Source organism: Poecilia latipinna, unplaced genomic scaffold (genome assembly GCF_001443285.1).
Source record: "Poecilia latipinna isolate Pla-1442-1.1 unplaced genomic scaffold, P_latipinna-1.0 Scaffold89, whole genome shotgun sequence".
Classification (NCBI taxonomy): domain Eukaryota; kingdom Metazoa; phylum Chordata; class Actinopteri; order Cyprinodontiformes; family Poeciliidae; genus Poecilia; species Poecilia latipinna.
Window position 1 is genome coordinate 169,975 of NW_015112705.1, and position 23,568 is coordinate 193,542.

At 40.4% G+C, this 23,568-nt stretch overlaps 1 protein-coding gene and 1 long non-coding RNA gene across 3 annotated transcripts in view; both read right to left on the minus strand.

Moving 5' to 3' along the window:
• Positions 1–5,424: 5,424 nt before the first annotated feature.
• On the minus strand, positions 5,425–21,663 carry LOC106940748 (uncharacterized). The gene is made up of 3 exons (XR_001423190.1): positions 21,653–21,663; positions 14,859–14,861; positions 5,425–9,756 (listed from the first exon to the last, which is right to left on the minus strand). It is a non-coding gene; the product is annotated as an uncharacterized LOC106940748 (long non-coding RNA).
• Positions 5,627–23,568, minus strand: part of flrt2 (fibronectin leucine rich transmembrane protein 2) — a 60,691-nt gene continuing 42,749 nt past the window's right edge. Inside the window, exons 1-2 of one of the 2 annotated variants that reach the window (XM_015023551.1) lie at positions 15,883–16,319; positions 5,627–12,926 (exon numbers count right to left, since the gene is read on the minus strand). In XM_015023551.1, coding sequence (XP_014879037.1) covers positions 10,514–12,493 — 1,980 coding nt within the window. In that variant the 5' untranslated portion in view covers positions 12,494–12,926; positions 15,883–16,319 and the 3' untranslated portion in view covers positions 5,627–10,513. Of the gene's footprint in view, positions 12,927–15,882; positions 16,320–23,568 lie in introns of those variants that run through there. The other variant, XM_015023560.1, reaches the window with a different exon arrangement.

Here is a 23,568-nt window from a genome sequence, read left to right on the forward strand (position 1 = left end):
AAAAACAAAAAAGGGTCATGGGGTGATGAAAAGAAAAAAAAAAAAAAAAAAAAAGAATATCATGGGAAGAGAGTATCTTCATTTAAAGGCTTCTTCATTTTTGCTGTAATTCAAACCACAATATGAGATCCTTCCACAAAAAAACATATACATTTATGAATTACTATAATTTTTAATGCCTACAAAACATATTTTTGATCATAAAAAAATATATATTTTTAATTGATTTGCCTAATTTCACGATATGTTTGTCATTCGCATCTACTTATGGGTGGGGAAAAAGGGGATATCATGACATTTATCCTAAATGTTGTGAAAAACACGAAGCTTCACCTGCATTTGGTGTCCAATTAAAAAACGACTGAAGACGATGACAGAAGGGGAAACGAACCGAGCGCAGGAGGAAACGGGCCGTCTCCAGATGTTAACGTCTGTTATACCTGCTTTAAACTGCATCCCTTAATTACATTTTCTCCATATTGAGTCTGATTTGAAGTTGTTTAAATGTGGATCACAAAGTGAAGCTGTTAAAGGAGCTTTTAGTAAGCAGGAAATTAAAAGCTCTTCTGGCACAAACAGAAGAAAGCAGACTTCCAGCGACCCACCTGTTCACAGACTGAATCAGAAAAAGAATAGAGAGGAGGTTCCCACTGCGTTCCACATCGCCATATGGACGGTGGCGACCCGTTTACTTTAAGATGAAAGTAAACGATCACAAATGGTCGAAATCGAACCGTGCTGGGAAGAGACTTTTTCAGTAAAATAAAATGAAAATGAACGGGCTGCAAGAGTCTGCATAACTGGCCAAACTCAGTAATGAGTTTCAAGTACAGCTTGTCTGTTGGAGGTAGAGAGAAAACGATATTCATAACAGCAACGTACAGACTAAAAGTTCAGGCGTTTGATTGAAAAATGCACCATGTAGGAGTTAAGCAGATTGTTCTGTTTTATTTGTTCATTTTTTTTACATTTATTTTGAAGTCGGCCTGTAGAAATGAATTTTGTGCGCCGAGTCTTACCCAGAGCGGACGGCTGTCAGAGCAGGTTCTGTTTAATGAGTCGGGACGAAGCCCTAATGGAGCAGGAAAGTCTGGCTTCCAAAACCACACAAGATCGAAACTTTTGCAGCAGTTCCACCAAAAGTCAAATGAGTTTTAATTGTATTTTGTTTCTACATGAGAACCTGTTTTGAGTTGCTGAGGTCGTGTCAAATATCCTGCTGCTGCTGGTCAGAACAACCCGCCAGGATTTGGTTCATCTCGATCCAAACTATTTTTTAATTTTCAATTTTCCCTTTACAATTAACTCAAGACAGCTGAAGCGATGAGATATTTTCAATTTAACATCTTTAAAGCTAAAATAAACACCCACATTATTTATTTAGATGGCTAAAATATAAATATAAAAGCTAAAACGGACTTTTTTAAAACTACTCCAAACGATTGCACTTTGAAAACCAAAGTATTTTTCAATATCATTTTTCAGCCTGGACTCTACTGTACTTGATTTTATTCAGTCATTGATAAATGAAGCAGCGTAAAGTTTTTTTTTTTTTCCTCAGGCTTCATATAACTGAAGTTTTACCAGCATCTGTTCTTTTTCTCGTCACTTATTTTCACTTCCATCGAGTAAAAAAATTAAAAAGTGCAAACAGTTTAGAAATCTGCTGCTTTGAAGCTTCTTATATAAAATTTATGTACAAACAAGTAAAAATTAATACAGCTGCTGAGAAGGTAGATTTATTGCACAACAGCTTATTATTAGCTGCCAACATTAGCATACAGGCTTTTAGCACTACGTCATGATAAAAACAAAGAATGACGCATTTGAAAGTCATCTGATCAGATAACAGTAACAAAAACTAGAAAAAAATGATTTTAGCTTCATACAACAAAATACCTTCAAATCACAGATTGCAGAAATTAGAAATGGTTTAATGGGATTGCTTAAAACTTTTGAATTGTGAATATAAAACATCTTCAACATGCAATAAAAAAAGCTACTTTCTGGTTCTTTTGTTGTTGTTTTTTTTCTTCAGTCTTTTTAATATTCAAGGTGGAAGGATTTCGTTTTGCAGCATATTTGCAACTAACCCCACGTCTGCCAATGCTGTTGACATATTTCGGTTTAATGTAATCTTTTAATCTGACCACCATGTTCCTTCTCTAAGGCAACGTTTGGTGGTGGCCAAACCAGATTTTAATCTGAAAGTCTGAGGAGGCGACTAAAGATGGTGACGACAAAAAGCTTCCCAACATCAAACACTTGGAGCTCATCACCAAAGATAAACCATCAAAGGGTTTGTTTCATACAAAAGAAAGACCTAAATAATTTAACAAACCATTTTTTTAAAGAATTTCAGATGTAAATATGCATTTTGTAGGAAAGGTTTTGTGCTTAACTGTACATGAATATTCTATATATAAATCCAGATATTTATTTAAAAAAATTCATATTTGACATTTTTTTCCAAGATGTTTATTTGTCTTTAAGATGTTTACTTATGCACATATTTTACCCACATATCCTCACGCTAAGTGTGGAAGTCAAACCTGATATTTCTGTTGGGGCTGCCATGTCTAAGCCGACATTTTTAAAAAGACTTTTGACAATAATGGGAGTTGCGATGCATGAAAATGAAACATTTGCATCGTCGTACAGCCGACGGTTTGTTTTTCCTGCCTAAATACGTTAACATTCACGCTTTTAACGTTTTATCCAGTCCATTCCTTCTTTAGACCCGGCGGCGTCCAAAGCTGTTACTGTATTTTGGGTCAAACCAAATCCTAAAGCAGTTTTTTTTTTTTCTCTTTCTCTCTTAGAAAACAAAGATTTCCACATCACAAAGAACCCATAGTGGAACTTCATGACATTAGCTCTGCTTAAGCTGGGAGCATAAGTTTAGTAAAAAAAAAAAAAAAAAAAAAATCTTGACGAGGGCATAACGTTTATGGAAGTGGACGGAACAGGAGGAGGGAAGAACAACAAGGTGGCCGATGCCAGCGCCAAAAGCCACAGTTCATTTCACCCGGTTAGCCTCTACATAAAACCTTCACTTCTGCAATAACAAATCACATTTTGACGTTCTGGGGGCTTTTAAGGAACATAGAAACTTCCCACTCCAAACACCAGGGTGACACGCCCTTTTGTGTTCCAGCTGCGGTTAATTGTCAGAGTGAATTAGGACTGGGGCTAATGTGGGTTTCCAAACTGGGACGGAGGCTCCAGAGTTTAGGGGAAATAGTTCACTCTGGGATTAAACTAGTGCCATACGAGTCAAATCCTGGATTTCCCCCCCAGCTCACTGCCGAGCCGCGGCGGCTACGCTACCATGTCAGCCGCTTCCCATATAGCTGGGCCAGGTGGGGGCAGAGCCAGAAATCTTTGACCCAGAATTACGACTGTCTGACCCAGAATAAATTTAGCCAGCTTCTGTGTAAAACCAAGAATGCCGGGTGACTTCACGAGAAAAAAAAAAAAAGTGTTCGTTTAAATCCAATGGCTCTTTTTATTTCTCAAAAAGCTTCACTTAAGTATTTACAGTTTGTGCAAAAACATTTAAAGGTTTCAAGGACTTTACATTGTAAGTTCAACCTCAAGGCACATACATGGAACAACATCAATATTTCATCATGAGAAAAAAAAATAAAAAATTAAACTTTGGTTCCTAAAAATGTCTCGGTGTGGATGGCTAATGTAACACTGCCGCGTCTAAATGAGAAGCCGGTATTCCGAACGTAGCCATTTTACATGCACTGCAAAAAAAAAAAAGTTTCTTTTTTTTTTTTTTTTCCAGCCTGCGTCCTCCAAACCACATGAAGCGTTCTGCGTACGCTCGCTCACACTGCAGCGCAACCACCTCTGGGGATTTCCTTAAACAGAGAGACGGAGAGGAAAAGAAGGCCAGTCCAAAACCTGGTGTGTGATCAAAATGAAAGGCTATGAAGCTAAATACAGGACATGCAAAACAACAAAAAGAACTGAAGAATGCCACTAATAGTTTAACGGACAGGTTTGGTCAGTATGAAGAAAAGATGACATGAATCCAGAGTTGTGCGTTTGTCTGAATTAGAAAAAAAATAAAAAAAAAATAAAAAAACGCTTTAATGTGAACAGTCTCTCCATGTTTTGGATGTTGAATTTTCACAGAAACAGCAATTAAAAACTAAATTATTGAGAGGTTTTAATTAATGTTCAATTTAAAATACAGATTTTTTTTTGTGGATTAAAAATTGAGGGAAAAAAAATTAAAATATTCCCCCCCCCCCCCACCATGTAAAAACTAATGGTACAAAGGTTCACATGTGTCTTAATGTTTGGATTTTGTCTTTGGAAATAATGAAAAACTAAAAAAAAAAAAAAAAGGTTTTTTTTTGCATTTTTAAATATAGAATATTAAATTGAAACGCAGGCAGTCACTCTTTTTGGGGTCAAAGGACAAGAACACATATGTCTTAAATATATGAAATAATAAAAATTCACTGGTAAATGGAAACAAAAAAACAGCATCTATATCTGAAGTTACAGCAGAAAATGCTTCAGAGGTTTTTTTTTTCTTTAAATCTATTATTGTCGTTCTCCAAACGTATTCAAACTGTAGAGGTTTTCACTTTGTATGGTCTTGTTCATTATTGTGGTGAAATATATTTGTGACATCAGACACGGTGCCTCCGAAGGTCACAAGCGCCAATATAAAAAAATAAAAATAAAATTGTTTGCTTTTTTACACTGAAAATTTGATCATTTCAACCATCATTTTTCACTTGTTTCATTTTCTATGACAGAGTAGATTTGATTTGCCAAGAGCAGAACCAACATACTTAACTTGTAGCTCTAATACATTTCTTAAAGCTAAATTCAAATTTCTACTCATCCATTTTTGACCCCCAAAATGGAATATTTCACATTTTAAAACTAAAATAATCAAGTGATGTATTTTTTGTCATTACTGTTTTATGATGGGAACATTCATTTACCAAACATGCACAAGCCCAAAAAAAAAAACCCCCCCCCCAAAAAAAAAACAATTAGCTTGCTTTCTCGTGTTCTGACGCTCTACATCTCACTTTCACTCGCATCACAGCCTCTAAAATATGTGACAAAAACAATCATCTTTTTCTCGACGCCTTAAAACTTTAGAAATGTGTTTATTTCGTATGCTTTTATTCAACTGTATTTTATTTCTGGTCCAAAAAAAAAAAAAAAAAGCAGCATAACTCCTTTGAGGTACACAAAAGTAGCAGAAACCCCGACTGTTGAGATAAAAATGGTTGCAGATGTGTCTCTCTTTGCCTGCGAGTTTGTTTGTATGATACAAAGAAACATTCAGATTTCTATCATCTGCTGAGGGCGGCAAAAAAAGTAAAAGTTTGTATCTTAATTTTATTTGTATTTTACAACAAAAATCCAATCATCTCTTTTTTGTTGTTGTTTTTCATCCCTGGTTTCTGACCAAATTGTGCCTGTTGGCTTCTCAGCGCTCTCGCACACACAAAAAGGGAACGCTGTGAGCCTCAGGAAGGTTTTCTGATTTGCTGTTGGTCCTGACACGTTAAAAGAAACGAAAACCACAAAACAACCAAAGCTCCACCGCTGCCTGCCCAGGCTCAGGCTCAGTTTTTTTTTTTTTTTTGGCACAAAATGTTGGATGAACCGTCTTCGGTTAGCTAGTTCGCTTGATGCTAACAGTTTGTTTGCCTGTTAGGGATCTGTAAGAAATGTGCTTTCCTTTCAGCTTTTCCTGTTGATGTCTCTTCCCATCTTTCACCCCGTTAGCTCTCTGTAGCTAGCAAAATAAAGGTAAGGCAAATATCAGTCTCCGTTAAACATTCACAGACAGGGCAGATACTATGTGGCAATGTTTTGACCTGACTTGTTTGACCAGCATGTGGCTTTAAAATGGGGCTTCTGTCTTTGAAAAGGCGGGGGGTGGGGGGAACAAACAAAAGTTCATGGTAGCGTGTCACTGCGTGGGAGAGTCCAGCAGGAACGGCACCTAGATGACGAAAAACGGGGAAACCTGTCAGGTGCTCAGCGGGGCGAGTCCCAGGACAAATCCGGTCGGTGTCGTCGGACATTGTGAGCAGGGCGAGCTGATATGTAGGTATTAGTAGAAAAATGGTGAAATAAAAATCGGGGAGGCTTTGGTAACCACAGAAGTTAATGATAAACCCATCTAATCGCGTCCGACTTGGACAATATTTGCTCAGAGAACCGATTCCCAAACTTTTCACCTTCCAGCCCACAAAATAACAGTAGCAGAAACTTGTGACCTCAAACTATCAATTGGGTAGGCAGGCAATACTGTAAAAAAATACCTGTGAAAGAAAATCTCTAATTTCCAGTAAAATACCTCTATTTAACCATAAACTAGAGATGTTTTTTTTCTTTGTAGTGTAGTTGGTGAGCTAAAAGTGGATATTAAATTATGACAACAGTGACATATTTTGAAAATAGCTTTTTTCCCCCCTTTTTAATACTTAAAACAAATTCATTTTAATATTAGAATCACACTATTTTGCCTTCCTTGGCTCCAGATGCCAGCTATATTCAATAAATTAGAATATCCATCCAATGATGGTCGTTCGTCAGATTAAAAGTACGTTTTAAAAATAAGCTATAAGCAGGTATGAGGCACATTTCTGAACTATGAACCTTGAAATCTGAAAATGTTGTTTTCCTTAATTAATGTTTAATGGGTTTCACTTTGTGAACTGAGTTACTGAAAAAAAAAAAAAAAACTTTTCAACTTTACTCTAAGTTATCACAAGAGTTCATTGAATAATTAGATTTTTTTTAAAACAGTCTTTTAACATATCAAACCTAAGAATTCCCACATTTTTGGCCAATGAAAGCAACAACCAACATGTGCTTTGATACTATTTTGCTAGATTTTGTTTGAGGATAGAGGGAATTAAAAATTAGTTCAAGTGAGGGTCATATCCTGTGATACTTGTATGGAGACAACATAGAAATGTCTATTTTCCTTATTGATTACTTTCTTTTTTTCTTGGGGTTTATGAAAAAGTAGCTGAATAGGCAGGTTATACAAAGAAAAATGAAATATAGCAAGAATTCACCATTTTGATTTTAGAATGGATTACCTCACAGTTTTTGATTTTAGGTATTTTATTTCATACAGAACCGTTGACTATGTTATATTTAAAGGAAAAGTTGAAATAACACACCTCACACTCATACTAATGACCAAACTAATAACTCATTATTTCTGAATGGTAAGCAGCCAGTTGGTTTAACTCGAAACACACACAAAACAGCAAGACCTGGCTCAGGCCAAGCTTGTTAATTTATCTACAAATCAGCGAGAGAGAATAATTTTCTTTTCAAATTTAACCTCTTGCCCATTTCTAACATTTGTGACTCGCTAAGCTAGTTTTCCTTAACAGCTGCCACTGAATATGTGACAGAAAAACAGTGAAAGTTGCAGTAACTGGCTGTATTTTATCATATCAGCTCCAACATCAATATCTGCTGTGAGGTATATTTTTTGTGAAAATGTTCCTTTTGGTGTTTGGAGCCATAAAATATGATCTAACTGGCTTGTACTGCTAAAACTATAATCTGGTCCACCAACACAGCAATTGGCTAATGCTTCTGGTTTATGATTTGCGACTGGAACATTGTTAACAAAGATGTGATGCAATTAACAAAAAACCTTTTCCAGGGGAAACATTGGAAAAAGTTAGTATTTAGAAAAAGGGTTCGACGGCTACACTGTAAAAATAAAGGATTTTTTCACCAATTATTGATTTTTCCATAAAACAATGAAACCAGCCGACCCATTTTGTCTTTTCCAAAGTTGATACTCCTCTTCTGTAATTTTGTTCTCTTACGGTGTCTGTTTCATTTCCCGTCAGGCTTTAAATCTGATTTAACATATAAATCTACCAGGGCTGACACAGAAAATAACTTGATATGTGCAAAATATAATTTGCTAAAAACATAACCAGTGCTGCTGCTGGAATTACAGACAAGTGAAGCTAACTTTGCAAAACTGAGGATAAATACTTCCACCGATTATCTCTGTGATCTGGAACAAGTCTGTTATTTTTTTTCTGCTTCAATTGTTCACCTACACCTAAAATTTGTTCCAAGAAATAAAGTGAATCTTCTAGAGGGAGGTTCACGCATCCGGTAGGAAATTAGCGCTGCAGATTTTTCTCCTGTTTTTTGGTCGGATTATCAGGAAAAATGATCAAGTGTTCTTGAGACGTGTTACTGTAAAATCGAACAGTCAAAGCAAATAATTTGTCATGAAAAAAAAGCAACCGACTTGTAATTCCGACTTGAAAATTGTGAGGTTGTAATCTTTAAATTTTTTGTTTTGACAATGGTGGTTGCATAGTAACTACTTTAAATTAGATTTTAAATGCTGCTGGTGTTACAACTTGATATGGTGTTTTTAAAAAATCTAATCCTTTCTGATGGAAATGGACTCGTCACTCTTAAGAAATTAACTTCAGTTTAAAAACAAATAGAAAGACGGTCATAACTTGCCAATTGTCAAACAGTTTCATCTTACTGTGTATTTACTGTTTCTATGCTTAGCAGCAGGGTTTGGGACGCTTTATGACAAGTGATCATGGCTGGAATTAAAATCAAACGCAACTAATTTGGAGACTTTGGAAAAGAAAAAAATCCCTGGAACGTTTTCCCCTCTCAACGTTTCCTACCGTCTAAAACACGCTGGAACACGGACGTCTGTGGAGCCTCGCAAAGAGCTAAAGACCGTTTCATCTGGAGCGGGCTTCATGCGGCCAAGTGAAAATAAGGTTGACATATTTTTCTTCCTTTTTTGGTAGGATTACGAGGAGAGAGGTGGGTGGGAATTCTTTAAGCTTGGCCGCCTTAAAATCAAATTGTGTCAGATCAAATAGAGTCCTGAGAAGTGCATAAATGGAGACCTCTCACACGCTGAAGAGCTGCTGCTGCTGCTGCCACAGCGTCTGAGCCGAAGGGCAGGAAGAGAGTTTTAATTGAGCCCATGCAGGGATCAAGAGCATGCAGCCTAGAAATGAAGGGTAAATCAGGTTGGACAGAGTGTGAATCATCCTTACAGCTACTGCCGCCCTAAAGAGAGCAGGTACAAACGTTTGAGACGGACAAACCTGAAAATGAAATAAGGCGCCTGGCGAGGGGGGAGGGAAAGAGATAAATAATGATGAGCTAGGCAAAGAGCTTGGCGTGATCATGGGCGGGGTGTGATCTCAAAGTCATTTTCTAATTCATCACTATGTCTAATAAACGCCGGGACAAGGATGAAATATGTGGGTGTATAATTAGCATTATGTGTGAGCCGTCTCCAGATTCATCACTCCCCCCCTCTTTCTTTCTTTCTGTCTTGCTCCAATCTCAGAGGAATCTTTATGCCGCAGCTGAAAATCCATATCATTTAGCCACCAAACACTGAAAACACTGTTAGTTTTAAACACTTCCGTGTCATTAAGTAGCTTGATGAGCATGACTATGCTGCTTGAGTGTGAGTAATGCTGTCTGGGCAAAAGGCTCTGGGGAGAACGATGGAGGTAAAGCGATCTCTCTGGCCTCTCTACCATTACTTGGTCCCACACACACAGTTGAAGGAAAACCTGCCCCCTTGTGGCCAAAAGATTAGGCCAAGAAAAAGACAGGATAAGAGCACGTTACAATTAGAAAGGAGCTTCAAGTCTCCTCATTAGAGACAACAATCCTTTGTTGCTTCTAAGCCCACATTAATTATTTCTGCTGAAAGCTGCACTAAGACTACTCTAACCTCCTCTGTGAAGCAACAGAACAAAGACGCTTTTTATTATCGTGTGGCACTTTTGGGAACATTTCAACAAATACTTAAGTTTGACATTCTCTATCCACAGTTCCATCACCTCTGCTCACTTCCTGCCTGGCTGCTGTCAATAAGAAAGTGCACTTAGATAAAAAAAATATATATATATGTATATATAATTATATATATTTTACAACACTAATCAGCAGTGCTTCGATTCCCCTTGCTCTGTTTTACCGGGGAGTAACTGGGGTGGAAGGGAATAATCGTTTTTGGAGTTGTGAGGATAATAACCAGAAAAGGTCATATTTTGTTTCTGTGGTTAGCAAAGGATCCCAGCCCTCCGGAGCGGCCCGTTCGTTTCCGAGGCTGACGCTGTATTTGTCTGTTAGGAGCTACACCCAGGGTGCCGTGATTGTACAAACCTATGTTCATGTACAGTACTGACCATTGAAACGACTTTCAAAACCCTGCTGGTTATAAAAAAAATAAAAATAAAGAAGAAAAAAACCCACTTGTGTCTCTTTTTTTTCTAAGAATAAAAAAGATAGCAGAGAATCCCACATTATTATCCACAGTATAAATTACATTGTAGACAGATCTTGGAAATATATATGGTACAGTTATATTTCACTAGAATTTTTGTATATTTTTCTTTTTTTTAGATGTCATCTACACAAACAGTGTGTATTTAAGCAGTTGTTTCTGGTCCGTGTCCGTCCGAGCACTGCATCACGTGTGGCAGAACTCTGTACTGGGCACGTTGCTGCTCTTGCAGTAGGCTATGCTGTTGTTGCTGAGGTGACAGTCTCTAAATCCAATGCCCCCGTTGGGCGTGTAAATGGGCTGGATCCGGAAGTCTCCCTTGAGCAGCTGCTCATTGTTCAGAGCCACTATCTGGAAACTGGTCTCGGTCATCTCCAGGATGGAGTTGTCCTTCTTAGTTCCCGCCTCGCAGTAGTCGTCTTTTCTCCGCCCGCGGTTGTATTTCCACTTGGTCGAGGACGACCGGCTCTTCCGGTGCATGTGCCAGCAGAACAAGCCCAGCAGCGTCACCAGGATGATGAGGACCGCTCCGCCTATAATCCCAGCCATGAGCAGCGTGGAGTTCAGGGTGTCCTGCGGGGCTTGCTCGCGCCCGGGAGGCTTAGTGGAAGTGGGCGCCTTGGTCCTGGCGTCGGAGCAGATAGTATCCTCTCCTGGCCGGTAGGAGTTCAGGGTGTCCAGAACGTGAACGCAGATCCGATACACCGAGCGGGGCTCGAGGTCAGTGAGGCTTAGGTGGCGCCGATCCCCGCTCACTGTCCTCTCCCGCATCCCTTCGTTTTGCCTTTGGCTACTTTTGACCCAAGTGACTTTGTAAGCTGTGACGGTGAAATAGGACGCCCAGCTCACCTCGATGTTGGTGGAGTTGACCACATGGAAGGAGATCTGAAGGGGATCCTCATAGGGGGGAAGGGGCCCAGGGGGGTTATTATGGATGGGTGGTAAGGGAGGAGAGGGGGAGTCAAAGTAATAAGGGTTAGATGTGGTGATGAGGGTGGAAATCATGGTTGTGATGGGGGCGGTGGTGGGTGGAGGAGGGGGTGTGGAGCGGAGGGTGGGCCAGGGCGTTTGGTCAGGGAAAATAGGGCACTCAATAATATCCAGCGTGAGCTCTCTGATTGTCATGCCTCGCACCTTCTCTGGACTGCTACACACAAACCCCCTGGCGTTGATGGAGGACGGCAATGACTTGAGCCACACCACCACCCACTTGACAGAGCAGTCACAACGCCAGGGGTTGCCGCGCACCATAAGGTGCTTCAGGCTCGACAGGCCATCGAACACTCCTTGCGTAAGAGTCTGCAGATGGTTGGAGGAAATATCCAGTCTTTCTAGCCTGTTTAGGTCGGCAAAGGCCGCCACAGGGATCTGGTCGATCAGGTTCTCCTGCAGACTGAGCTTGACCAGAGACTGGCTGGGTAAGAGGGGTGGGGGAAAGGTGAGGGAATTCCTAGCCAGAGCCAGTTCTCGGAGAGAGCCCAGGTCCCTGAAAGTCCCTGGCGCTATGCCCTCGTCCGTCAGTAGGTTCCCGTCCAGCAGGAGGCGCTGCAGGCGCGTCACATTCTGAAAGGCCTCCTCTGCAATAACTGCTATGCGGTTCTCATCCAACCGCAGCTCCTTCAGGTCCTCAGGAAGACCAATAGGAACACTGCTTAAGTGGTTCTTGGTAAGGAAAAGGAGCTTAAGGCTTTGCGCCTCCCTAAAGGCCCCTTCCTCCACCCCCACTGTAGAGATGGAGTTATCATCAAGGTGCAATTCCTCAAGTTTACTCAGCTGAGCCAAGGCTGCTCTGGAGATTGTTTGGATGTTGTTCTCCTGAAGATGCAGGACTTTTGTGTTTTTGGGCAGATTTATGGGGAATTCATCCAGCTGGTTGCCATACAGATAAACAACTTCTATGGATTCTAGATTGTGAAATTCCATAGGGAAGCCGGCATTGTTGATCTGGTTGTTGTGTAGGAAGAGGATGCTGTAGCCCTCCCCTATCCCCAGAGGCACTGATGTCAGGCTGCGTTCGTTGCAGTATATAAACTCTTTGTCACAACGGCACACTTGGGGGCAAGAAGCAATTGGGCTGAACTGCATTTGAAGGCTAAGGATGACAGTCAACCAAAACTGCAAAAACGACGCCCAATCTTTATTCCACGGTCCAGAAAGAAACTCCATAGTGGAAAACCAAAAAAAGGAAAACCAAAAAAAAAAAAAAATTTTCCCCCCCCCCAAAAAAAGGGCAATAAATTGTACGTATCGTATCCACAAAAAAAAGAAACAAAAAGAAAAAACCCAGATCCTGCAAAAATGTCCACCAAAGGAGAGTCTAGCAACAATTTACAGTTAGTTGGGAACAAAGATAGTAATCCCGTAAATGCTAGTCCTCAGCTGAAATGCAACGGCCTCATTCGCGGTGGTGACTCCATCCATGCTGAGACGTCAAACAATGGCGGGACCCTTCACTCGCCGCTCCACAAAGAGCTCAGCCAGGGCCAATTTGAAGACACGCAGGAGAAGGCCGCCACAGGCTTTGCTCGCCTGTCCGTCACACACTGCTGGTCCCAGACCACCGCAGAGCCCGCAGGGGGCGGCATTTGGATCCAGCGACCTGTGGGAAAATGAAGGGAAGCTAGATAAGTTTTTATTTTTACAAGGAATGGTTAGTTCTTGAAAAATAGGGACCTCATTTTTTCTTCCGAGCCTTATGTACCTTTATTTAACATACAAACACACTTTTTCATCTATGTGTCCCTGTCTCTTGAATAGACAACCCAGGTCACATATTGTTTGGAATTATACACCGACTATGTTATATAGGGAAAAAAAAAAGAAGTCGTCTGATAAATATTCAGAACAGCTCTTGCACATCCGGTCTCACAGACATAAAGAACGCTTTTATTCCCCTCGCGCTCTATCAAAGGAGGTAATAGAGCACTGCAAGGACACTCACTCATGGATTCACGGGGGCTTCTCGGCAACATCGGGGCCCGCTTAATGGAAAACATGATAAAAAGAGATAAGGCTAATAAAGACATCGGCTTTCTAAATGCCAACATGGATGCACAAGACGGTTCCTGGTGAGAAGAAGACAACATAAGGAGGGGGGTAAAAACGGATAAATAAGAGCTGCACCTGCTTTTATTGTTATTATTTTCTCTTTATTTCCAGCTGCTTGAGCAGACGTTGCACGGAGAGGTGCACGAGTAAACACGACTGCTTACAGTAAACAGAGGCGACTGTTTTGCCGGTGGCCCGCAGAGGAGCTTGTTATTACCAGCGCAGACTGGAATGACGTGCAAATTTAAGGCCGGGGACATTGGGGGTGAGTGGGTGGGGAGTGGGAGAAGCAGAGGCAGTCGAGGAATAGAGACACTGCATGTCGGCTCCCCCTCTGGATCGGAGTGACATACACGACCTGCCAACTGGAATGGGATTGGAAAAATCATATTCCCCTTCAAGCTGCAATGCATGAACAATACAGACTTATAACTTAGCATTGGAGAGATACTGAGTACCCCCCCACCCCACTACCACCCCTCCGGATCCATTATTCCAACTTTTATAAGCCATCAAACACCTCTTCTTCCATCTTTGCGTGATTTAAAGATAGTGGTCGTCATCTGCAGCTTTCAGCTTTGACCGAAGCCCCTCCCTGAGTCGGCCACAGTGGTGGGAGCAAGGAGTTGAATGTTAAGCACTGCAGTGGCCATGAGTGTAGATGAAGGGTTCCTGCTCGGTTTGGAGCAGCCAGAAAGAGACAGGTTGGGAAAACAGACAGCGTTAAAGGACAGTAGGACGCTTTTACCAATTAAAATTTATGTTAATTACATCTGGCAGCTATAACGGGTGAAATCTATTTTTAAAAAAAACTGATCGATGGATCAATGGATGCACTGATCAAGTCTTATTGACTGATCCCGGTTTTTGTTTAACACTAACAATTATAAAACATGAAAGTGGAAAAATATGCTGCAGGTTCTTTTATGGGGTTAGTAGATTAGAAAGTGAATAAATCACCATGTTACCCCTAGTTAAACATGAAAACAAAAGAATACACAGCTAATTAGCTATGAAAATTATCTCACATTTTATATATATATATATATGTATATATATATATATATATATGCTGTTTTACAGTATGCCACCAATACCTAGATAGGGCCTATAAGAATAGACTATTCTTATAAGCTCCATAAGAATAAGGTGAGTGCTTTAAAGAGTGAACTTACATATAACTCACTGAAAAAAAAAAAAAAAACATGCAACACTTATGACGTATTTTGGACGCTCAGTTGAAAAAAACAAACACTGACAAACAAATTATATGGAAGCAGCGCAGAACACAGTCAATGTTTTTAGCTAATTGTTAGCTAAAAACATTGACGTTAGCATTAGCTTCACAGCTTTTCTCAAAAGTTATGCTAGATTTATTCTTTTTGAGAAAGCAAAATTATAGTACTTTCTGTGTTTTCTAGGACCTTAATGTTCAGTCAGTAGAACCTTCAGGAACAAAACCTGGATTCTTAGTTTCCCAAACCATCTTGTCTCGTTCTCCTGAACCCATCATCATCTAAGCTGGTTTTATCGACACAACCCAATTAAACATATAGCCACGCTTTAACAAAAATAAAAAGTATACCCTGCCTTTGCTTGTTGTGGAGATGGGAGACAGAGACACAGGAACAATCCTTTGACACACATCTGTGATCTACTTTTCTAAATTGAAAAGAGCTAAATTTAATCAAATAAGCTTCAGGGGTGGTGGTGGCGGTGGGGGTGGATAAGGATAAGCAACCGCATGAGGCGATAAAATGCGGCTGAATCTACAGCAGAAGGCAGCAGCGTCAAGATTATTATGGCAGCGTGAATCAAACGCCACTAAGAATCCAAATTATAACCTTCAAAAAGCAGCACAAGTTTACGGGAAAACACCAAAATTCTCTCATATCAAATGCAGACAGGAATCAGCACGTCAGGGGGTGCTCTTTCTTTTCTTTTTTAATCCCCCCCCCTCCTCTTTCTCCTTTTCTTTAATTTCATTTCCAGTCGAGGGAGCACAGTTTCTCACCACCAGATGAACGCGGTGATACGCGACCAGGACAATCCGATTAGGAGTGGGTTTAGCGCCTGAAACGCAATTTAAAAAAAAAAAAAAGAAAAAAGAAAAAGTTTTTTTTTCTTTTTAAATGGATAGGGGCGTTTAAAAAGAAGGCGATCAGGTATACTTCAAAGGGCTGTTCATCTGAATGAATTATTTCTAAAGGAAGGGGGCAGGAGAGCGTGCAGTGCATCGAGAGCGAAAAGCTCCTCTAAATCACAAAAAGGAGGAAAATAAAACGGAAAGCGCAGTAATCCACGGCATCCAACTAACATGAACTAAAAATGTGGAATTAATTTAAAGAAAAAGTGTATAATGCGATGACTGTAAAGAGGTTGAGTTGTTTTGTGTGTTTGCACATACATTATAGAAAAAGTCTTCGATCCTAATGTAATTTAGGCCAGAGCCACACATGCATTTCTTTCCATTTCTCTCCCGCTTTAACATGAGACATTCTCCGTACCTTTTGCGACCCCGCGTCCATCTCGAACCCCGCAACCGCATTTAACTTTTGCCCTCTGTCCGATCCTCTGTCCTTCATGCGGTCCCGCTGCGTGTCCGTGCGTAAAATGTTCCCATCAGCGGCGTGGACCCGACGACTCCTCGGAACAGCGTAACATTTTTATCCCGCATGGGTCCCCCTCCGTCTCCTGAGCGCTCTCTCCGTCCGTGCGTCCGCACTTTTTCACCGGGTGTTCGTGTGTGTGTGCGTGTGTGTGTGAGAGCTCCGCCGCTTCCACTCAGCACAGTCCGCGGCGCACCGGGACCGAGGAACGCGGCTCCCCGCTCACACACCGTCTCCGCGCGGCGAGGACACACTCTCCCGATCCGCTCCGACGGGCCATGGTGGCCAGCTGCGTCCGTCTGTCCGTGTGCGTTTTTTTTTTCTTTTAAAAAAGAAAAAGGAAAAAAAAAAAAAGAAAAGAAAAAGTCGGGAGGCTCAAGTCTTCTTCTGCCTGCGCAACTCGGAGCTCGGACTCCCTGCGAGCTGTTTTCCAAGATGGATTCAGTTGATAGTGCGACGTGCCTGCTCCACTCACCTCTCGCTCTCCCTCTCCTCTCCTCCGTCCCTCCGCCCCCTCCTCACGGTGAAGAATGCCTCTCCTTCCAGCAGCTCCGTGATGGCTCTAAGCCACAGATCCTCCCCGCCGCCCCTCAAACTGCACAAAATAGTTTGCCTCTCAACAGACTTGATCCTTGCGCGTTATTCGCCCAGCCTCCCCCTCAGCCCGCAGCGATAACACGGCTTTCATTTGCGCTTCATGCACAAAATCCAGGCATTCGACTTGGAGTCACATCCACGGTGGGGAAAAAAAAAAACAATAACCACACAGCAGATTCCTTTATTTCTTTGGATTAGTGGATTTTGTTGGCTAAAACCTTCAGCTGCACTGTTCGCTGTGTGGGGATATTTTATGATTAGCTCAAACTCGCTTGAAAGTTTGGTTTTAATTCGTAATTTGATCGACTTAAACAGTGAAAAGCTAAACCCGTTTGAGTTTTTTTCAGTTTTCCACGGGTATCTGGATCAACCTTCACAGTAGGACTAATTTAACAAAGATTTTTAGCATTAATGTTTAACACTAACCCTACATCCAGTGGTGATAATAGCATGAATCGGGCCATGGGCAGACTCTTCCTCCGTGCCCCCGCAGCCCCCCAAAGAAAACTGAATACATCCTCTCTGCCTGAATTTAGAAAGGGCTTAAAGGGGCAGTAGCACAGTCTCCTCTCCCTCATTTTTTTTCCTCGTCACAAAGTATTTTATAGGACCACAAAGAAAACATATCACATGAAGTTTAATTTGTTTTATTAATGATGAGAATCGATTAAAATCTTTAATCGGTCTGTAATTTATCACAATTAATCACATTTTAATCAAACTATTTAACAAAATTAACATTTTAATTTTTTTTGCTGCCAAATTATTGAACGAATGGAGAGATGAGCTCAATGACAAAGATATATATATATTTTTAATCTGTTAAGGTTATTCAGCCATTAGATTGGTGCAAAGTGCTATTATATCTATTCAGCTTTCTAGTGTTTCCCTCATCAGCCATGTAGCTTCTTTGAAAAAAATACTTCTTTAGAAATGTGGACGCCAACATCAGCATTGGGTACATCTGTGCTGCTGCAGCCTCGGTGATGGGCCACAACAATCGTCTTTTCCAGCATCATTGGATCATTTATTGAAGCAAAAATGAACACAGAGTGTTTTAAAGTAGCACCAATTCATAATTATAACCTGCAAATGGGACTTAAGTCACTGCTGTGGTTTATAGGCCTGGTTTAAGAAAGCAGCTCGGAGTGATACGACTCCCAACTTAAATCTATTACAATTGCTAGCTAGAGGATGCTCCAATAGAATTAGCGTTACAAACCAACGTCAAAATATTTCTCTGAATTTTATGGGAAATGGATGTCGTCTAATAGCGTGTGTGCAAATAGCTCCAACTTTCAATGTTCCTCGACTGTGGCAGCCATGTTGGATTTACAGTCATGGTTCATGGAGTCCCAGCTGATTTTCAGTAGTTGGACGTCAACATTTCAGACGTCATGCGACAAATGTAATTCCACTAAAACATGCACAGCCGTATTCGTTAGAGCAAAGCACACTTAGCCACAAGCACTAACATGAAATACATATAAAACCCTACTTCCCTCTTTTTCTCTCTCTCATGCACTCAAAATAATGTTTAAAAAACAAATGGGGAAATAAATTATGAAAGTTTTACATTTTTTTCCCCAACTAAGATAAACTCAGAGGTGGAGATGAGGTTGTAACGTTTGACCCTAATCAAACATGTTTGAACGTCTTTAACGTTGAAATGAGTACATGATGTGCTATGCTGGGCTTTGCATCTAGAAATGAAACAAAAATAACCACTGATTGAGTCCGCATTCGACTCGGTCATTACTTCAATTGTTCCCAGCGCGAGTCAAACACCAGGAAGTAATTACAGCCTCAACGCTGATGACAGTCGTCCGGTGAATTGTTTGTTGGAACAGTCTATGTTCTGTTATGCAACCAGGGTCACTTTGAACTGTGACAAGCCGATAACTCCATGCCTTATCTAGCCGATAACCTCTTCTTCACCTGTCCAAATCCTAAGACGTCCCGCGTGTCTGTTGCACTCTTCATCTCCTCTACTCCTCCATTCCACCCTCTGGTTCTACTCGTACAGAGAATGCAGTGGAAAAGCAACCAAAATTAACCTGTAACCTATAAAATGGACGTTTTTAGCTTCTAAAAACATACAGGGCTGCGGCCGCAGATGCTAATGTTTAAGGAAGCCAATGGAAAAACATTAAACTATAAGTTACACCCCGGCTCTGTTTGGAACACCCAGGGGATTTACTGCTTCAGCCTTAATCTTATAATTTATGGATCAGAGTGACAAATATTTGCTGGTAGTTAACATAGCTTAAAAACTTAATGGTGCTAGCATGACTCTGATCAAAATATTAGCATTTTTCATCACACCGTGCAGTGTCTGAATGAATTTGACTCTGTAGTGTTGCCCATTCATCTGTTGTTGTAGAGAGTAACTTTATAAATGTTAGATTTTTCTGTGATTGTGCCTCTTCATGCTGTATTTCCACCGCTATCTTGTAATGCAAACATTTCTCTTTTTAAAATAAAAAATAGTAAGGTACTCAGATTAAGTATAGTTTATTAACAGTTGTTTAAGTCATTTAGATTTTTGAATGAGTGATAAGAGCAGCACAAAGTAAGAGAGAGTAAAGAGAGTGAATGTGTAAAATCATGGCTTTAGCTGCTAGTTGAGTATTTAAGACTCGACACAGAGAGAACAACAATATAAGAGTGGCAGAACATTGCCGCCCCCTGGCAGAACATTACCCTGGGCAGAGAGGTGTATTTCATTTCTTTTCTTTTTTTAAAACAGACTACTGGGTTTGATGGAAGTTGTCTTTTCACCAGATGCTCGATAGACATTTTAATCTCAACACCTCTTCGAAGGTTGTGGAAAGGGACCAATTCTGGCAACAGAAGTTAAAACAGTATCCCCATCTTAGCCAGGCTTACACACTTTTCAGCGTTTATTAGCCAACTTACCTCTAAAAGTACAATATACCGACTCTTAATCTGAGTTGAACGCGGACCTGAAAACTGAACGATGAAAGTATATATACTTTATCTGTTTTAGGCTATGGAGAAACGATTCAGTCGTGCAGCACGGTAGTTTATGGCCATTATGCAATTTCAGGCATCAAATTTCAGAGGTACATCAGCTTAAGCCATTTAATCTTATTGCAGTTTCTGTTTAATTTATATCCACTGAGGCAGAAAAGACATGAAAGCCATAAGGCGAGCATATTCAAAGGCCCCAGTTTTACTTAAAAAAAAAAAAAAAAATTAAACCTGTCATGTTCTTTGTTTTCCCCCCGTCTGGCGGTCGAGGTCAGAAAGGCACACAGGAGTCACAGGATCCACACGGGTCAGCAGGTGCACATTTTCCCTTTCATCTGTGCCTCCGGTTCCCGAGCGATATTAATGTTTGACTTCTAGTGACCCGTTTCAACATATAAATCAAACACCAGACTGGCAGCAAATAACAAGGCTCCCGTTTAAACCGCCGTCTGTCATTTCGCGCACGCGCCGCGACGGCCCGACTCGTCAGCTCCGTCACGAGACAATTCGGTTGTTCCAAATGTCCCCTCCCTTCATGTCCAATTTCGTCTGCCTTGTCTCTGGGACGGACGGCTGTTGCGAAGCCCCAGTCCACAACGTTTAATTCCTTCATAAATCAAGCTTCTCTGCACGGCATGCATTATTGATTGAGTGAATTTAGAGGAAACGGCCTATTTTTATTTTCCCTTTGATGGACGTGCTTTGCGGCGGTGCACTTCGTTCCCGGCCGCTGCTGCATTCTGGAATGTCTCTTTCAAGCAGGCAAATGAGAATAAAAATTACAGCTACCTGAGGGGCCCTGTGAGGATAAACACACCGGCGCCATTATACGGCCCGTTAATTTAATTGTGTTTATTGTTGCCAAGCAAAATAGCTGAGCGGCATTTACGTGTGAAAGGCTGGAATAGTATTAGGCTTTAGGTTTAAAAAAAAAAAAAAAAGAAAAAGAAAAAATCTAGTTATTATTCTAATGAAGTGTCTGTTTGGTTCATTCCTTTAAGCTTTAATGACTGCATGCTGTGCACTGTATTGCAAAAGTATTCACACCCAATCAAGTTCTTAATATTTTATGATATTACACTATATAAACTACCATTTATCAGCTTATAGGACTGATATATTAATTTGCAGTAATTTCCTTTAGTAAAATATTTTTTTCTGCACCTACAGGACACCCAATGCGGCTCTTGCTCAGGGGCCCAAATCCTAGTAGATCCTGATTAGGCTCCTTGAATTTTTGCATTAGTTATTCCTGAGCAGCTTCCATGTTGACAAAAATAACCCCCACAGCATAATGCTGCTATCACCATGCCTGAGCATGACGGTGGTGTGTGCAGGATGTATGGATTTGGAATGATCCAAAAAATAAATAACAGACACCAAATTGGTATAAATACTGGATCCATGCTAGCGTGGAAAGGTCGATTCTTTAGTTTGAGATTCCCTCTTTTAATTGTTTTTATTTTTGCATTAAAGTTTCTGATATCTACCTCAACAAATTTTGTTTTGATTTGCTTTCAAATAATATTTTGCACTTTATTTAGGAAATATTCACATAATTCATGTCATGTTATTAGAATATTTTATATATCCCTATAAACTTTGCCCATATTTAGTCCTATGTTGGAACAAAATTATTCACAGGAAAAAAGGCAAAGTAAAATAGTAAAACATCCACATGCACCCTCTCTCCGATCTCAAAGTGGAAATTCCCACTGCCTTGCCCTGTGTTTTGGTGTGGCATATTTACTCGGCACGCATGTGCGGCATGATAAAACTACAGATACCCATGACCCCAGAGAACTTCAAAGCCTGCTCCGTCCATCTGCTCCTGCTCAGGCCCCAGACTCTAACGGAGAGTAGATGAGCTTTAAAAAAAAACAAAAAACCATCCACTTAGATATGCAGATATGTTTCTCCCCCTGGTTGTATCCACTCCGGTCCCTGAAGACATCATTAGCTTATCACATTCCTCCCTCATGCATGAATTTACATCTGGACACTGAGAGGCACTTCAAAGGTGCCAACAGCATGAGTGTTTAAAAACCCCCTTCCCCTCGGCAAGTCTAGGCGAGACCCTTTTCAGGAGCCCGAGTGTGGGAAACCACAGTATCACGGCGAGCGGTGATGTAATCGGGCCCCGTCGCTCGAGATTCGCCAGGCTTTGAGGAAAAATATGCTGATTATGTTTAGAGTGGGCGATCAATGCATTCATTAATTTCCAAGGCGGTGTAATTACGTCTGCCCCTGTCGATTATCAATCTACATACGGCTCACGCCGCAGCGGGGCTCTGAGGAGAGCCGACCAGACGAGTCAGTCAACAACACGCCGAGTGTTTTGCTCATGGAGCTTGGAGCCTTTTTACCCAGCTGTACGGGCAATGTTACAAATAAAGCTGCAGCTCAGTTTTCCTTCAAATTAAGTGTTTGTGTCTGTTCATTTTAAACATCAGGATTTCATTTGAGGCAGAAATGAACACTATTGATTACGTTTGCTCAGGAATGTGGCACATGAAGGATTAACGCTGTTTCCATGTGTTGGTCAGAAGTTCATTATCTGCTCTGAGTTCAATTCCTTATAAATGTGAAGAGCTCAGCTTTCCTTCTTTCTTTTGTTGAATTTACTTATAATTACAGTGGTAATATCTTTTTTTGTTGTTGTTTAAGGAGATTTTGTTGTTTGCTTCCCTTTCCTATAGTGTCAGCTGGTTGACCACTGGACCAGTTTCTAAAGATCACAAAGTCTCTTAACTAGAGGAAATACAGCAACTAAAACAGGATGTGATGTAATTTAGATGAGAAAACTCATCTTCTGACATGAACATGACAAACTACATTCCATCCACACCTTCTTTAGTTGTTCAAATGTATCAGGGCTACAGATGAAAAACTATACCTACACTTTATAACAAAACAATGACGACGTTCAACATATTTTAACTGGGATTTGTTAAAGTGCAACACTAAGCAGGGCATCATTTGTTCTTTCACAACAAACAATGTTGGATTTAAATCCATTTTTGCTAATAACAGAAAGAGATTAATTCACTTATGACATATTTCCCATGTTACAAGTGAAATGATCTACTAGTGGAATTAGTGCTTCTTTATCAATACAAAAGAATTGTTTACTTAAAACAAGCCCTTATGTCTTAATCAAAAGTTGCTTTCAAGTGTACCAAGATATTTTCACAAGAAAAAGACTTGACAAGAGTTTGTGTTTTTGTAGTGTTTGTCCATTTAGGCGATTATATTGTCAATAAATTGAGACCAGGACATTTGAATCAATAAAGGGCAAAATAAAACATGTTAGAAGCTGCAAAAGGCATGTTAGTTACTTTTACATTAGAACGGCCCAGTCAAAGTCTAGACCTAAACCCGTGTGAGAATCAATGGCTAGACTTGAGATATTCTCCATCCAGTCTGACTGAGGCTGGTCAAAAACCCGCCACTTTTGATTGAAAACTTAGTTGATTTTTTAATGTATGCGCTTTATTAGAAATTGCTTTGGATTTATTTCAGGAACATGGAAAGAGGGAGGAAAAAGTTTAAAAGGGAAAAAAGAGAGAAAGAAGCACAGAGAGAACATAAGTCAACACCCAACTAGTCTGCCTGTAGACCTGCAGAAAGACAGGAAAAAAATGGAGCTCTACTAATTTTGAAATGAAGGATGATTACAGATACATGCTCCAATTACAGATGTTTTCTTTTTGTAAAATAAATAATTAAAATACTATCAAAGCGGCAATGCAATTTATTAGTATGTGGTTTGTAATATGAAAAAAAAAATGTAAAAGCATTCAGAGGACATAGATAATTTTGAAAGACTGCACAGCAAAATGCGATATGACACATGGCAAGAAGATTTATCAGCAGGGCATACAGTAGCTTTAATAAAAAAAAAAAAGTCTAAAATTGATGGGGATGCTGTCAAAAGGCCTAGCAGCACTCAATCAGGGCCATTTCATATGTGGCGGTGCATGCAGTAAGCAA